Below are 13,949 nucleotides of genomic sequence, written 5' to 3'. Positions count from 1 at the left end.
GCCTACAGTTGTAAGCAAAAGTTTAAACACTGGACTATTTTACATTACATGTAAAAATAAGCACATATCCTCTACAGAGAACACACTTCTGTCCATTTTGATACGTAATTACTGTTTTTTGCGGTTAACATTCTGGAATAAATCAAACACAAAATGTGTCCAAAAGTAATGTCGCTTTTTATTTTTTAAAATGCCATTTAAGTTTGTTAGCTGTCAATGATGTCTACTAATTTTCACTCAAAAATCAACAAAACTAAGAAATCTTTTGACCAGGGACACCCAAACTTGTGACTGCATGTCAATTGCTAATTTTTGCTGTGTACTCAAGGTGGCTGTCATAAGCGTCTGTCATGACAATTGACAGTAATGCTAAATGTCGCTTATGTTACTGGCCGAAATCTCTTGTAGCAACATGCAACTGCCATGACATGATTATGATAATGTTATGTAGCAAGGTTCAAGTAAAGTGCTACCCAGTTCTCTATACTATTGTGTAACTACTGCTGTAGTAATTTGTTTATGCATGATTAGACATCTAATGCATTTCTCAAGTTTTGGGCTCATTTTAAATGTGTGCGTTTATACATCAGTGGGGATTGTAACCTGTTGACTTAAGCATAAGATCTGGTAAACGTGTGTGGGAGTTAACTGACTTTAAACAGCCTCAGTTCAAAGCTGAACCAGAACAGTCTGGCATATTGGGTGAAATTATGCACATGTTCTAACTTTGTATCAGATCATCATTTAAAACCTCATTCTCTCTCTGTTCTCTCTCTCAGATGAGAAATGAGCCCCCTTGTTTTCCTCCCTCCTCTTCATTCTTCCACTCCCGAACTCCAGTCAGCCATATGCTCAAGCACTTACTGCTCTCTTCTAACCATATGCTGAATGGCCTGAGACTGTGTGTGTGTGGTGGGGAGGGGGTGGGAGCTGAATGATCTTCAATCAAACATCTGGCAGATATTACCAGATTTTTATTGTATGGCCTCACAGTGTGTGTTTGTTTTGTGTGTCCTCTGTCAGGTGGGCATTCACACTAATCATCATCTCCTCATACACGGCCAACCTGGCTGCATTCTTGACGGTTCAGAGAATGGAGGTGCCCATTGAGTCAGCAGATGACCTGGCGGACCAGACCAACATTCAGTATGGTACCATCCATGGAGGCAGCACAATGACCTTCTTCATGGTCAGCCTTTTCACCTTTGAACCTCATCCACTATTTTTAACCCCTTACACTCTACATTTGTTGTTCAGTAATTAGGTTGGATGGACAAACTTAGCCACCAACACCTTATCAACAATGGCAGATACCGTAGCAACTGCCTAGCAACACCTTAACAACTAGCTGGGATACCATAGCATTGGCCTATAACCATCGTAACAGCCGCCCTGGATATCATAGCAAAGGCCAAACACACCACCTTAGCCAGCACCTGGGATATTGTAGTAATGGCGATGTCTAGCCAGCTTAAAGTTCATCAATTAACTTCCCCCTTCTAGTTTATCTTCAGCTTATCCAGTAAATGAAACTAGTATGTGGGTTAGAAAGAGTGCTGAAAATCCCTACTTAAGTACAATTAAGTACAAGTTACTGTTGTGATAATTTACTTGTGTACAAGTAAAAGAATTAATATGGAAAATTATTTAAGTGAGTTAAATAAGTTATTTATTTAAAAATTGCTTGAGCACATACTTGAAGTTTTTTTGTATATCTGCAACTGCAAACCGAAAATATTGGCTGGGCTATATAATTGGAAATAAACTGTTCAAACTGGGCAAAACATGATATTGCATGAGAAAAAGGTTTACATTAAACCTCATGCATTTCATGATTAGATGCTTATGTAAGGCTTTCTAGTAAGGCTTTCTTCATCTATTTCCAACAAAGTAGTTTAGTTTCCCTAAAAGCCTGCGCACAATTTGTCACTGAATCTAAATAACAGGTAGTTTACTTAGTTGATGATGTAACTTTTAATAACAGCACTGCTGCCTTTTAGCTCCTCATATGTTAGCTAACATTAACCAAATTAGCTAGTTGACAGTCACATGCAACAAAGTTTGAAACAGCTTTTACATTAAAAAAAATAACCACCATACTTCCTCTTCTGAAACATCAAAGTAAGAAGAAAATAGTCAAATGACACAGTCCAACTGCTTGAATGCTTCCTTAGGGTGGAAGTTGAGTTGTCAAAGCAGAGCAGCTTTGTGTTCTAGCATCTTGTATTTATTATAATAGCAGCCATTATTTATTATAATTATAATTTAACCACTTATTAATGCACAAGTCACATATAATTAATTGTACAGTTATATTAACTACCATTAAAAAACTATGAGATAATTATTACGTTGCTAATTGTGAGGGTCTGTTATTATTTAATGTTCCCAGAATCAATCATAGAATTTTTATAATGTTTATAAAACTAATAAAAGAAGCGCTGGAATAGTGGACAAAATCTCAGAAGCTCAATCATGAAGACTGTGGTCATAGGCTGTATGTAGAGAGTATAGGTCAATATAATGGTATATTCAGATTATGCAAAGATGTATAAAAGAGGAGGAGTGGTAAATTGTAACAAAGTTATAAGGAAGTTGTGCAATAGTAGATATTAGTGAGATAAATATAGCTATCATGGGATGCTAACATTACAGATAGCAGGAAGGGAACGTTGTTCTCAAGAAGCAGTGAGTGTGGGCGTTCTCAAGCTGGCGACTGAGAGGCCTGGCCTGGCCTCAAGTCACCTTCTCTGGAGATTGTGGAGGAAGTCTTACAATTTAGCGTGCATAGCTTTCCAGCTGAAAGTTTGTGCTGAAATTCAGAAGTTTGGATCCATGCTCATCGTGTGACAGTGGAATCTGTTGATGATCAAGAGATTAGTCAGACCTTAGAGACAGAAATAACTCAGACATTATACACTGCTCAAAAAAATAAAGGGAACACTTAAACAACACAACTCCAAGTAAGTCAAACTTCTGTGAAATCAAACTGTCCACTTAGGAAGCAACACTGATTGACAATCAATTTCACAGCTGTTGTGCAAATGGAACAGACAACAGGTGGAAATTACTGGCAATTAGCAAGACGCACTCAATAAAGGAGTGGTTCTGCAGGTGGGGACCACAGACCACTTCTCAGTACCGATGCTTTCTGGCTGATGTTTTGGTCGCTTTTGAATGTTGGTGGTGCTTTCACGCTTGTGGTAGCATGAGACGGACTCTACAACCCACACAAGTGACTCAGGTAGTGCAGCTCATCCAGGATGGCACATCAATGCGAGCTGTGGCAAGAAGGTTTGCTGTGTCTATCAGCGTAGTGTCCAGAGGCTGGAGGAGCTACCAGGAGACAGGCCAGTACACGATGTGAGACGATGTGGAGGAGGCCATAGGAGGGCAATAACCCAGCAGCAGGACCGCTACCTCTGCCTTTGTGCAAGGAGGAGCAGGAGGAGCACTGCCAGAGCCCTGCAAAATGACCTCCAGCAGGCCACAAATGTGCATGTGTCTGCACAAACGGTTAGAAATCGACTCCATGAGGATGGTATGAGGGCCCGACGTCCACAGATGGGGGTTGTGCTCACAGCCCAAAACTGTCCAGGACGCTTGGCATTTGCCAGAGAACACCAGGATTGGCAAATTCGCCACTGGCGCCCTGTGCTCTTCACAGATGAAAGCAGGTTCACACTGAGCACATGTGACAGATGTGACAGAGTCTGGAGACGCCATGGAGAGCGATCTGCTGCCTGCAACATCCTTCAGCATGACCGGTTGGATGGTGGTGGTTGGATGGTGTAGTGGGTAACACTACTAACACTAACATTGTAGACTGGGGTTCAATCCCCTGCCTGGGTAAGTACCTTGCACTATACCAATAAGAGTCCTTGGGCAAGACTACTAACACCACCTTAGCCTACCTGTGTAAAATAACCAAATTGTAAGTCGCTCTGGATAAGAGCGTCAGCCAAATGCCGTAAATGTAAATGTAAATGTTTGGCAGTGGATCAGTAATGGTGTGGGGTGGCATTTCTTTGGAGGGCCGCACAGCCCTCCATGTGCTTGCCAGAGGTAGCCTGACTGCCATTAGGTACTGAGATGAGATCCTCAGACCCCTTGTGAGACCATATGCTGGTGCGGTTGGCCCTGGGTTCCTCCTAATGCAGGACAATGCTAGACTTCATGTGGCTGGAGTGTTTCAGCAGTTCCTGCAAGATGAAGGCATTGAAGCTATGGACTGGCCCGCCCGTTCCCCAGACCTGAATCCGATTGAGCACATCTGGGACATCATGTCTCGCTCCATCCACCAATGCCACGTTGCACCACAGACTGTCCGGGAGTTGGCGGATGCTTTAGTCCAGGTCTGGGAGGCGATCCCTCAGGAGAGCATCAGCCACCTCATCAGGAGCATGCCCAGGCGTTGTATGGAGGTCAGGCACGTGGAGGCCACACACAATACTGAGCCTCATTTTGACTTGTTTTAAGGACATTACATCAAAGTTGGATCAGCCTGTAGTGTGTTTTTCCACTTTAATTTTGTGTGTGACAACTGTTATTTTTAAGGTTTACGTCAAGGCCTTTTCTGTTTCACCACGGTTCTATGTGTGAAACTGCCTCCAAACTCTTTTGTGCACATGCTTAAGCTTTATTGTGCCAGCTGTCTTCATGGTCAAACATGCTGCCACCATAACGTTTGCAGAAAGTGAGATCAGTGGCCTTTTCTCTATCAATACTGATAGCTGAAGGAGAAAAGTCATATGCTTGAAATACTGTACCTTCAAGGTGAGATTAGACTATGCACTGAGTGAGCTCAGACAGTCACTTGGTATCTGCTGGTTTGATTAATCATTTTTCACATACCACTTTTTCTTTTCCAGTACAGGTCCTAAAACCCTGAGAAAACCATTGAAACCAGTGCTGATCCTTATCTTTACTAAGCTTTAAAATTATTAACTGTATCATTTACAGTGCATGATGAACTATTTGGAAGCACTTCTTCCTTAAGGGACTGCTAAGTCCCTTAAGCAGTAGGCAATTCCAGGGTAAGTGTAAGATACAGAACTTCAGAGTACTAGATCAGGGGTTTTCAATACGTGGGCCAAGGTGGTGCATCTAGGTTATTTTTTATTTTTATTTTTTAACTGCAAAATTTCATCATATATAAAAATGCTTTGCATCATAAAAATTTTCTAATATTTAGGCTTTTAACTGAACCAGTCATTTTAAATGTGATGAATGTTATTATCATGATAATTATTTGCAAAAGTAAAAAGAATTAAAATGCCTAAGTATTTAAGTTAAGCTCAGTGATTTGTCAAGCAAAGTACGTTTAAGAAATGTAACAGACATATTAGATATGGTGTGCGATATGATTATATTTTCAGTGCAGCTTAAATCTTTTTGATTGTATGGAAAAAGTCCATCATGGATAAATGGCTGTGACTTTTGAGGATTTGTGTGTGTTTGTGTCTGTTTTTATTATGTTGCATGATTATACAGTCAAGTGAAATTCAGTAAGTTACATTTAATTCAGAGCTATTTGTGTAAAGCATTTTTACAATGGGTGTTTTTTCCATCCCTTTCAATGGGTGTTTTCTTTTTGGGGGCTGTAAAAACATTGGCATGTGCTAGATAATTATTTTGGGTAACATGTTGGCATGTCCTGAGGCAATTTGACTACATTACACTGAAATGGGAAACTACGTTCTAGATATTAACTATGTATTGGGTGCAGTCTCCAATTTGTCTCAGATGAATTTAAGTACCAAGACAGTCTAACTAAATTAATGGAAATGACTAATTGGTTGTAGTTATTAAAAGGATAAAGGAGTAAATTACATTAATTATTTGAAGAAACAATGTAGTAATAAAAAAGATGTTCTAAATTTCAATGGAATGTCACACAACTGGGAAACACCACAAGTACTGAGTACATTATATGGTGTGAAATGAAGGTAGTTTTAGTAAATAGTGGAGACCTGTTTAAATCCATCATTGAAAAGAGTCATTCCCTTTGTGCATGAAATATCCTGTGATATTTCGGAATAGATTTCTTACAGAATTGTATTGAATTAGGTACTCTTCTCACACTGATATTTGAGCCAGTGTTTTCTGTTAAAATTGACCTGATACTCATACTGAGTCTTAATTCAGTGCCACCTCTAGCATATGTGTGTGTCTAAGAGTTCAGTTGTGAATCGTATATAACCCACAGCGTTAAACTCTGAGGAGGAAACTGAAGAGGAGATCTTCAGCACAAATTTCCTCCTAATTTGCTGAGTCATTTTTCATTAATTAAAAAATCTCTCTCTCTCTCTCTCTCTCTCTCTCTCTCTCTCTCTCTTTCTCTTTTTTTTTTCCCCCTTCCTCCTTTCTGTTCACCTCTTTTTGCCCTTTATCCATCCATGCAAAAATAACACGCACTCTCTGTCTCACACAACCATGCACACACAGAACTCACGTTACCAGACCTACCAGCGCATGTGGAACTACATGTACTCCAAGCAGCCCAGTGTGTTTGTGAAGAGTACTGAGGAGGGCATTGCCCGCGTGCTGAACTCCAAATACGCCTTTCTACTAGAGAGCACCATGAACGAGTACCACCGCCGCCACAACTGCAACCTCACACAGATAGGAGGCCTACTGGACACCAAGGGCTATGGCATCGGCATGCCATTGGGTAAGTCAGGGGAGAGAGAGAAAAGAGTGTGTTGTCATTTTACAAGCTTGGGTTCTGGCTTGCATGAGAGAGTCTGATTGGTTTTGTTGCTTAACATGGCCAAGAACTAAATGCTTTAACCAGGAAGTGTTATTTGACTAACAAAAAGTGTTGATAGGTGAGGATTTACATTTACAAGCTAGTAAATGCTTCAGTAATTTGGGACGTTGTCTTGGCCTGCAGTATGCAAATGAGCAAGTCAGTTTCCTGACCAACATCAGGTGATCCAAATGAAACAAACATAAATAACTTAAAAAATGCAAAGTAATGAAAGCATCCATCCATCCATCCATCCATCCATCCATCCATCCATCCATTTTCTAAGCCGCTTCTCCGCTTCAGGGTCGCGGGGGTCTTCCAGCAGTCTTCGGGCGAAAGGCAGGATACACCCTGGACAGGTCGCCAGTCCATCGCAGGGCAGACAGACAGACACAGACAGTCACTCACACATTCACACCTAGGGGCAATTTAGCATGTCCAATTGGCCTGACTGCATGTCTTTGGAAGCAGATCATTTAATTGTGTTGCACAAAGGGTTCATCACTGTTTTAATACATTGTAAAGTGCATTATAATCACAATAAAATAATTTGAAATATGAATGAATGAATATGAATATGAAATTTAGACCCTACAATGATGGTATCAGTTTTGTTTATTCATGTCTTTGAACTACTTTCCCCTTACAAAATAGTCCCACCACCAAATGTTCTTGAACTGATCTGATTCCGAAAAACCGCTTTCTTTCTAAGTCAGTGCTGCTGTTACACCGCTAGATTGTGAATTATTTGCCTCTATGGTATCGACCTTGCTTGCTGGTTTGTGATAGATGTTCAAGGTTAACAGTGTTTGTAGATGAGTCTATAGTGTATTGCATTGGTCTGCAGCTTGGTTGTTGTTTTCAGCATTCAGCTGTAGCTATTGACCATTGCACTGGCACAGGGACTGCAGGGACTACAAAGAGAGATGTTATTTGTGGAAAGGGAAAAAACAGAACTTAAACATATGTGTTTGGCACGGTGGGCTTTATTACAGACACACCACTGACGATAGAGCAAGAGCGAGAGGAGGCAGAGAGATGGAGGACGATGAATGAAGTTCAGATTTATTTTGGCAGACTTCCAAACATGCAAATAATAAAAGTTGAAGTGATAAATAGTGAAAAGAGAGAATTTTTGAAGAATGATTAACATAAATCCAAGGGTCTTATCGTAGTTTGATAAAGTGCAAGTGCACAAATGGTGCAATAACAATATAAGCCTCAAAACATTTGGCAAGTGAAAAATGGTTCTTTAAAGCAAATAGATTAGGAAGTGCTTAAGCATTTATAGACAAGGAAACTAAAGCAATGACAGTTTTCTTGCAAACGTTCAGAAGTTAGAATAAAAAAATGTAACATCCTACAGTGTCATAATCCACCTTAGCAAGTCTGTTTTGACTTACTGCGGGTAAATATTGTGAAAGTGGAAGAGAAATGTCACTTTTTTTTTTCATAGCTTTTTACCTTGATGTCTATGTCATATAACCTAATACAGTACCTTTATTGAAAGCTTTAAATCTCTCTTATACTGTTCAAAGGCAAAAACCAAACACATACAGGGTTTCCCTTCTTAGAACCTTTGCTGACCAAACCCTAAAATGTTTGTGTGGTAGTGTTGAAGTGGGACACCTTCACTATAAAAATAGGACACTTTATTTCTGTTTTATTCATTAAAGAGACCTGAACAGGGATTGAGGCATTAATGAGCATATCGTTGCTGTACAGACACAAACAAACAAAAAAGGATTTTTTTGTGTTTCTTAAATGTTTATACATCATTTGAACTGCTGCTTAAATTGTCTGAAACCTTCATGGGGAATGTATCAATAGAAGTGCTCTAAAATGGCTTGGAATAAACATCACATTAACTTACAGTGAAACCAAAGGAATGTTTTTGCCTTCTCCTGTAGAACAGCACCAACCTGGTGATTTAAACAAGTCTTGCATGTAACATTTACATTTACATTCACAGCATTTAGCAGATACTTTTTTCCAGAGCGATTTACAAGATGTGCTTTGTCTATCTAGAGAAAGTACCTTTGCTAATTAACAGCAGGTAATTATCATCTGGGGACAACCATGTGAGATGATTTTGGAGATGAGGTTTAGAGGGGTGTACCCTTGTTAGCAAAAGATTTTGCCACAATCCAGCAAAGAAAATTACAGGTTGTCCACAAACTCAGTGTTATAATAACAAATTTAGTTATTTCTGACCTTGCAAGACTAGATTTAAGTATGCAGTTTAAGATTCCATCACTTGTTAATAATGTTCCAGTACAAAACTAAAGCTGGTCAAGTATATCTGGCATCAGGGCACTATTCATTGCTTTAAGAAAATAATCTACCTTTTGGTAGATTTGAGATTGAGTTGAGGACCTGCATTGCCACTTCTGAACCATGGAAGCCATAGTATAGAGCTAGCAAGGACCTTGTCATTTTACTGCTGGGTATCCAAAAGACTGTTCTTTCGGAGATGGAATCATATCAATATCCTGGTCTGGGGTGTTAGACAGAAATGAGAGCAGAAAGACAGGTCGATATTTTCCAGCTATGTTCAGCTTGAAGGTAGGCTTCCTCAGTAAGAGAGAAGCTAAAGCCGATTTGAAGATGGTTGCAACTTTACTTGTCAGTGAAATATTGATCATATATCTCAAAAGGTATGAGATGATTGGATATCTCCTGGAGAAGTGTAGATGGGGTGTATTATTCTTGACAGAATGACTGAAGGGCTTGCACATGTTGATGACCTTCTGTTCAAAATGTGGCATGGAGTTGGTCTGTAGTGTTAGAGGATGTGGGAATAGGAGAAAGGGAATTAAGGATAGAAGAAAACACAGAGAATAGTTTATGTGGTTTAGAAACATTTGTGCCAAACTGTAAATAGGTTTTTCTGCAGTAATGAAGGAGGAGAAGGAGATTTGCAGTGTTGCATTACAAGGTGTTTTGGAAACGTGGATCTTCTCCACTTCCTGTCAGCTCTGAGTTCTGATAGATTGGAGAGCATATGAGTCAAATGATGTTCTAGACAGCCAGGGAGTTACAGATAAAGGTCAAGAAAGTTTTAAAACTAGAGGTGAGAGTAAGCCAAGAGGTGCTGATAGTCAAGCTAAGGGTAGCAGCATCAGTGAAGTTTTGAAAAACTGGTTACTGGTTTTAAAGAGGAGAGCACTGTGGAAGGGCACAGAGATTCTGATTTAAGAGCTTTAGCAGAAAGCAAAGCAGAGAGAGGGTTGAGCATAAAGGGATAGAAAAGATGTAAAGAATTGATACACTGAGTTGCTAGTTTACATAGTACACTTACCGTCAGGTACACATACAATATTGGTGCACTTTTTAGAAATAAAGCTATCGACGCCATATGTAACTATGCACCCTGACAACTTATACCTGCAGAAATGACCAGTGAGAATAAGAACAAAGTGGGTAAGCCAGAGTACGCAGTGGTGACACTGTGATTGGTAGTGGAGGAGCTCCAGTTGAAGGTGATGTGTAAGATTGCTGCATGCCCTTGGTGAATGGCAAATCAGTGAAAGTGAGTAGGTGCTGGATGATGGTAGTAGGGTATTCTGACTTATTTCGATATACTAGTATCTGGGGTTCAAGAACAGATATTCAAATAACCGCAAGGAACAAAAAACATGCTTTTTGCCTGATAATAACATTAAAATATGCAAACATAGTAAAGTGGTGCTTTAGTGCTAACAGTCTTTTAAAATTTTAGTAGCATAAAGATCAATTAAAAATGAGCAGTGTCTTGATATTATAGCCAAGAGAAATCTTATGGTCACTGTGTGTAAGCAACTAAGACTAACCCTTCAAATAAACTAATGACACTAGAACACTACTAAATAGAAATATGTTTTTATTATTTTAATTTCAGCAAATACCAGCTAGAGTAGTCAGCCTAGTTACAGTTGATTTCTCAGTCGCTTTACATCTGTCACTTGCCACATCTTGAAAACAGGCCAACACTAAGGTGTTCATGTTTCATTGTAGCAAAGTATAATGCAGTATTCTTGCTTAAACTTGAATATGTAAAAAACGTGCATCTGCAAAACCTGAATATGAATACCCAAGTAGTTGTTTCGGCACTGGGGAACCCTCAAGGCCTTCCAGCCCTTCAGAAAAGGCCTGGCTGCTGCACAGTGTCAGGTCTCTTTACTGAAAGAGTCCCTGTGCAACTACTACTAAATGTCTTTTACAAGAACTGGTGTCTTTGTTTAGTTTAATAAGGCTAAAAAATATTCATCTTTACTACCATAAAGCTTCACTACCTTTTTTTTGTGATATTGTTATCACTTAATTAGAAATTCCTTAGACGCTGAGGACCTAGTTTTAATAATCATGATTATTTATTTATTATTTGAATACTGATTGTAGATTGTATATTCACCAAGGACACATGGATGTAAAGGGAAAAGAGGTTTATCACCAGTAAACCCTGACCTAAGTATAATGAGGGAAACACAGATCAAAGGTTAAAATAATAAGTTGACTTCTTATTTTTGCACAGTGTGTTTAAATGTATTTGCTCTTTGTTGTCTTATTTGTATAATGTCATATGCATAAATACAATAAATAGTTTTGCAGTAAATCTTCCCTAAATCACTTTCCATAAACACATAGCATTTTTGTGTTCTTATTACCATGAGCAAGCAAGTATTTTGTTAATCTGAGTATTTCTTGTGCTACAACCAGCTTTCATCTAAAAGGAGCTTACTGACAGTTAAAATGGTTATCCTGGTTATCATTAAATAACTGGCAGTTTTCTTGGAAAGACAAATTTAGATAATGTACATTAGCACTTATTCTTATATAAAGGTGTAAATATAATGGGATAGCAATCTAACAATCATTGCAAACTGTATTTTGTTTACCGTAATTCATCATAATGTGTGTTCATAAAAAAAATAAAAATCTCAAGCCCATTTTATAAGAAGGGTTGACTACTCCATTACTGGCAGACAAAGTATGTTTAAGCTCAATTGTTATCTTTAAAGTAATGCCGTTAATCTCAAAACTATGCACAGTGGCAGAGAAACATGATGAAATAATACATGCTTTTGATCTTCTTACTGTTTGCCAGAGCAATTCCAACTCCAGTCACATTATCGCAAATCTCAGCCAACCCCCACTGCCCTTTTGCGCACTGCCTAAAAACATCTCTGTGCCCTCTTAATCACATCATCCTATTACTGTTCTCGAAATGAGAGACCAGGAAGTCAGGAGTTACCACCATCTTCAAAGGCTATCCTCACACCACACCGTGTTTTTCCCTGCAGGAGTGCAAACACTCAATTTCCCCCCTCCCCCTCATCCCCATTCCCCCCCTCCTTCTAGCTGACATCCCCTGGTTGCCACCCAAAGCTCTGGTGCCTGGCGATAATATCCTCTCACCCACTCATTCATCAAGAGGATGGTCACCATGGACACCCCCAGCCGCTTCCATGGCAACCTGGAGCCCAGATGGTGTTGCCACCGCTGAGCCCGTAGGATAGACATTTTAGAACACCTTGTCTTTGAGTTGCTTAAATAAGGATGATTGTGCCTGGCAGCTGAAAAACAATGTTGCCTAATTAAATGCCACAGGCCATACCTACTGTTTATTCTTGGAAATAAAACCTGATTATTAATTGCACTATGATTTAAAAAATGCTCTCGCTTCTGTGCCGTCTGAATGTTCCTGAACTTAAACAGGTGAAATTATTCAGTAATTTCTTATTCTTATTATTTGCTTATCCTTCTGGGTAATGGGGGTGGGAGCTGAAGCCTATCTAGCAGTCATTGGGCAGAGGGCAGGATACACCCTGGACAGCTCGCCAGTCCATGACAGGGTATCTAGGTTACAGTAAATAGATGTAAATACAGTAAATAAATGATTGCCATATATTTTGAATATATATGGAAAATTATATTAAAACTCTACTTTGTAAGCTTTAGGGATTTGGAGACCTCCCTGGTAGAAATGTTTAATTACGTACAGTGTGCAACAAACATTTTGTTGCTCCTGTTGTGTTTTGGATCCCCACAAGCAGATGAAACTTTGGGCACTTTGAAAAGGTTTTGAAATAGAACCCCTTCAAAATTTGCAAAAGAAGTGAGTTATTCACCATTGTCGTCATATCTTCATCAGTATTGATGTTGACTTTGCATTTGAGCCCTGAACACTGAATTTGACCTCCTTTTTAGTTACTGCCTGTAATGTTAATATGTAAAGATAGATGATATGGGCCAAAAAATCCAGCCTGACGCCTCTGACTTTTAACTTCTTAATTGAGGCTTTACAGGGACACTTTCAGCAGTGCATGCAGACCATATTTTAGTTTTTTTTTCTCCTGAATCAGTAATGCTTCTTGTTTTAACAAAGACAATACTACATAGTGCTGCTTTAACTTATTTAAGTTAATGTTCCCAAAACATTTATTTTGAGTTCAACTTCTGGTATCTACCTTATCAGTCTACACTGCATTACATGTTAGCATTGAATAAAATAAGCTCAATTATTCATATGAAAAATGATTCCAAACTTTTGAACAGTCATCTATAAATGTGTGTAACATTTTCTTATAAATAATTTATTCATGTATTTGATGTGAACAGCTACTTATTTATTCAAAAGAAGGAAAGAATCAGGTCCCATCCGCACCTAAATTGCAATGTTTAAAATACCTCAAAGATTAGCTGTGACTTTATGACCATTAAACAAGTCAAACAATGTAAACAAACTCACGCAAAAAATCGGATTTTGAATCTGTGTCCAGCCTGCAAGTCAAGGCCTGCTGTGTTTGCAACACACCTTCGTCACTTTCTTAGAAAATGTCAACTTCAGCTTCACACACTGTATTTTGCTGTATGCTCAAAATTGTTCTTTCTGAGGCTTATCGCTTTTTACTCTACAGACATGCTCATGTGAGTGTTTTTTGAGTAGTTCAAAAATAGTTCAAAAATCTGAAAATAAAGGTTTTATTTGAAAATGGAAAAAAAGCAACGTTTTTGATATGTGAAATAAGCCACACAGATACACTATTATATTATTGATTTCTAGCAGCTTTTTAGTCTCCTCAGAGGTTGGTATATACCATATACCTGTGTATACTCACAGATACACTAGTGCTTGTGCAGATGTTCTGATTGGCTAAGGAATAAACGATTTAGCCAGTGTTTGCTTCTTAAATTGAAATAAATGCTTGTCACTGCT

General features: G+C 38.9%; 1 protein-coding gene across 3 annotated transcripts in view; it reads left to right on the top strand.

Moving 5' to 3' along the window:
- The window catches only part of LOC108433750 (glutamate receptor ionotropic, kainate 5), a 169,203-nt gene that overhangs the window by 144,083 nt on the left and 11,171 nt on the right, over window positions 1-13,949 (top strand). For all 3 annotated transcript variants that reach the window (XM_037539018.1, XM_037539021.1, XM_037539017.1), the window contains exons 17-18: window positions 1,024-1,189; window positions 6,448-6,673. In XM_037539018.1, the coding sequence (XP_037394915.1) occupies window positions 1,024-1,189; window positions 6,448-6,673 (392 nt within the window). The remainder of the gene's footprint in view (window positions 1-1,023; window positions 1,190-6,447; window positions 6,674-13,949) is intronic.

The sequence above is a fragment of the Pygocentrus nattereri genome, chromosome 1 (assembly GCF_015220715.1).
Source record: "Pygocentrus nattereri isolate fPygNat1 chromosome 1, fPygNat1.pri, whole genome shotgun sequence".
In the NCBI taxonomy this organism is placed as follows: Eukaryota; Metazoa; Chordata; class Actinopteri; order Characiformes; family Serrasalmidae; genus Pygocentrus; species Pygocentrus nattereri.
The sequence above is the reverse complement of the archived record's forward strand: the minus strand, read 5'-3'. Positions and strand labels throughout refer to the sequence as shown.